This window comes from Orycteropus afer, unplaced genomic scaffold, assembly GCF_000298275.1.
Source record: "Orycteropus afer afer isolate SDZICR_OR568_19922 unplaced genomic scaffold, OryAfe1.0 scaffold00112, whole genome shotgun sequence".
NCBI classification, from domain to species: Eukaryota; Metazoa; Chordata; class Mammalia; order Tubulidentata; family Orycteropodidae; genus Orycteropus; species Orycteropus afer.
In genome coordinates this window covers 6709245-6713301 of record NW_006921699.1, presented here as the reverse complement: position 1 = coordinate 6713301, position 4057 = coordinate 6709245, and the positions used below count along the sequence as shown (strand labels likewise).

The 4057-nt window shown below is 42.4% G+C and overlaps 1 protein-coding gene across 1 annotated transcript in view; it reads right to left on the bottom strand.

The window, feature by feature from the left end:
• The window catches only part of TXNDC15 (thioredoxin domain containing 15), a 53097-nt gene that overhangs the window by 18586 nt on the left and 30454 nt on the right, over nt 1–4057 (bottom strand). Inside the window, exon 2 of the mRNA XM_007943772.2 lies at nt 3398–3403. Coding sequence (XP_007941963.1) covers nt 3398–3403 — 6 coding nt within the window. The remainder of the gene's footprint in view (nt 1–3397; nt 3404–4057) is intronic.

Sequence of the window (4057 nt, the reverse complement as noted above, 5' to 3'; positions counted from 1 at the left end):
CTGCAATTGGAGTCACCACCTGATTAAGTTTACGATAATCTACTGTCATTCTCCAAGATCCATCTGTTTTCTGCACAGGCCAAATAGGTGAATTAAATGGGAATGTAGTGGGAATCACCACCCCTGCATCCCTCAACTCCTTGATGGTGGCAGTAATCTCTACAACCCTTCCAGAGATATGGTACTGCTTTTGGTTTACTATTTCTGTAGGTAGAGGCAGTTCTAAGGGCTTCCACTTGGCTTTTCCTACCATAATAGCCCTTACTCCACATGTCAGGGAGTCAATGTGGGAATTCTGCCAATTGCTCAGTATATCTACTCCAATTATGCATTCTGGCACTGGGGAAATCACTACAGGATGGGTTCGGGGACCCACTGGGACCACTGAGATGCACCTTAGCTAAGACTCCATCAATAACTTGACCCCCATATGCCCCCACTCTGACTGGTGGGCCACAATGACGCTTTGGGTCTCCTGGAATTACTGTCAACTCAGAGCCAGTGTCCAGTAATCCCTGAAAAGTCTGATTATTTCCTTTTCCCCAATGAACAGTCACTCTCCTAAAAGTCAGATCCCTTTGGGGAAGGCTAAGAGAAAGATTGACAGTATAGATTTTTGGCAATGTAATGGGGTCCTTCCTCAGAGGGACCTGGCCTCCCCTTCATTCAAGGGGTTGTGGGTCTGTAAACTGACTCAAGTCTGGGAATTGATTGAGAGGTCGTGACTCTGTATTCTGGTGATTCAATCTAGGTTGCTGTTCACATGACCTAGAATTCTTCTGTCTATACAGATCAAGTAAATATTTAGTAGGCTTGCCATGTATTTCACTACTAGGAACACCATGAGCAAGTAGCCAATGCCATAATTCCATGTGTCAGACTATTCTGATTACTGTTCTGACTCTGCTGTCCATTATGGTAACCACACCCACCTTGCCTTTGTCGATTAGCTGCTGCTACTTGGCCCCTACTACTGTGGGGTCCAATCAGCCCCATCATAGTTAAGTATCTTAGTTCAATTAAGGCAGTTCCCACTGTCAAATCAGGTTTACATAAAATAGCAATCACAGCAGTCTTCAAGAATGCTGGAGCTCCCTTCACAAATTTATTCCTCACGGTACTGGTGAAAGGCGTGTCTTCTGGACTCTCATTTCTGGCTCTAGGGGTTGAATCTGATAAATCCATTCTAACAGGCCAATTTCCCTAAGCCTCTGGATACCTTCTTCTAGGTATCCAGAAGACAGGTCTGGTACTTCAACTTGACTTAAGGTAGGCCACCACATATTCCATGCCTCAGTAAGCCAACCAAATAAACTATTAGATCCTTTCCTAACGTCTTGAGCTGAAACATTGAATGAAGAATCTGTACTTAGTGGGGCTAAATGAATAAACTCAGACTGATCCAATCTTACATTCCTTGCACCATTATCCCACACCCTCAGTAGCCATTCTCATACATATTCTCCTGGTTTCGGTCTGTACATGTTAGCAAAATCAAGTAGGTCTTTTCAGATATAGCATACCACCTCCTCAGTCACACTTTCTGTTTCACCGTTTGGGGCTCGCTTGGACTTAACTTTAGTTATAGGTCTAGCAGCAACAATGGATGGTTGAGGCAGTTCCTGAGAGCATTCAGGAATGTCTTCCATGGCCTCTGCCTCAGGTAATGACCCAGCAGGACCAGGTTTGGCTAGTACCATCAAACTGAAGGGGAGGGGATAATGGTTTTACAGTAATCCATTCAGATGGGAGGGATTCAACAGAATTTACAGGCTCCATATCCTGATCTTCCTGATTATCTCTCCCCATGTTCCCATTCCAGGTTTCAGGATCACATTTTTTTCCAATCAATGCCCTCACTTTAACATCAGACACCATTCTGGATCAGCAATTTAATTGGCATTGTAATTCAGCCACCCTTACAATAAGACTCCGGGTTTGGTTTTCAGCAATATCAGCTCTGTTACTAGAAGATATAAGGCTTTCTTTCAAGCACAACTGGAAGTACTGGGGTCTTTTATGCAGCGCTTAAGCCGAGACTCAGCAGCTCTGAGCTCATCTCACTCTTTCACCACTTTGTCTAGTGTAAGTAGGACCAACCAACCAGCTTCCTTATACTCCTCATGCTGACAATTTGCAGAAAAGTATCAAATATCCGATCATCCAGAGCATCACTTCTCACAAGTACTTGATCTATTGGTGGTGCTATTTCACGTATTAATGCCGCCACCTCACGCCATGGATTAGCAGGGCCCTCTTTACTAACAGACGCAGGGTCACTAGTGTCTTTAAGATTAATCAAATTGGAGAACCAATTTAGGAAGCCCATCCTTATGATTTTGTCTATCTAGAACCACTCCCGGTACCAAATGTGTTAGACTGGGTTCTCTAGAGAAACAAAAACCAGTAAAGCTTATATATTTGTAGAGAGAGAAAGAGAGAAATTTATCTTAGGAAAATGGTTCACACACTTATAGAAGCTGGCAAGTCCAAAGTTCCTGGATCAAACGTCAAGCTGGAGGCTTTTCCTGGCTCTTACAACTGCAGGGGCTGAGGAGCTCAAGGTCGGCAGGCAGTACACTAGCTGTTGACTCCAATGAATGATGAATCCAAAATCTCTAGGCCAAATGGTGGACTTTTCACTCACGGACAGTTGTAGGCAGCACAACAGAATCCCGATCCACAGAAGAATGTCTCTCTTCCCAGGATGTCCTTGGATATAATAGAAGCAGGCCACACCCCTAGGAAAACTCCCTTTCAACAGATTGCCCATTCAGAACATAGTCATCTGGTCTCATCACGGGAACAACCACACCACAACAGCTCAAACCACACAGAACTGTGATCCAGCCAAATTGACACACAGCTCCAATTATCACAAGAACTATATCCTGAGTTGTTCCTGATCCTGAATTACAACCTGTTACTTCACTAACAAACCCCATAATCATAAGTATTGTTTGTGAGTTCTGTGTGGCCATTATCAAACCCAGAAGAGAAGTAGAGAGTGCCATGGGAGGGACAGTTGGTGTCAGAACTGGTAAAAGGAAAAGGCTGAAGAATGGATGTGTATCTGACCTCCACTTCACAGGAATCAGCTTCAGATGCTGATATGATTCTTGTAAAGTTGTAAAGTTCAACAGGATGTGTGATACTGCCACCATGCCATCTTTACACATACTGAGGAGAATGATCAGTTAATCCACTGAAACTAACTCACAACTGGCATATGTGTCAAAATCGGCAAACAAGGATATTTAAAAAGTTAAAAATTTTCCCTGTGTTCAAAAAGTTAAATGTGTGTGTGGTTTTGTATGTGTGTCTATACAAGGAGTTCTGGTGGCACAGTGTCTAAGGCATTTGACTGCTAATCAGAAGGTTGGCGGCTCAAACCCACCAGCCACTCCACAGAAGGAAGAATGGGAAATCTACTTCTATAAAGATATGCTACCATGGAAACCAAATGAGGGTCACTATGAGTAGGAATTAACTTGATAGCAATAGGTTTGGTTGTTTTTTTATTGGTGTGTATATATAATATTTTAAATTTATGAAAAAAATGCAAATACTATTTCTACAGATAAAAAGTCTGAAATGAAAACTATACTGGATAAGATTAAGGCAGATTAGGCGAAGCAGAAGAAAAGATTAGTGAATTTGAAGCCCTAGCAATAAAAATGATCCAAAATGAAACACAGCAAAATAATCCAAAAAGTTAAAAAAGCAACAGTGAGCTGTAGGACAACAATTGGCCTAATGTACAGATACCTGGAGTATCCATAGGAGCACAGAGTGAGGAGACTGAAAACATACTTATAAAGAGCTGACAACTTTACATTCTTGATTGGAAAAAAAAAAGAAAACCTCACTGCCATCAAGTCAGTTCCAATTCATACTGACCCCAATCAGGCTTCCGAGATGGTAACTGTTTACAGAAGTAGTTGCCCACTCTTTCTACCACACAGCAGCTGGTGGGTTTGAACTGCCAACCTTCTGGTTAGCAGTCAAATGCCTTAGGGACTACACCACCAGAGTTCCTATTCCATTCTTTTTTTTT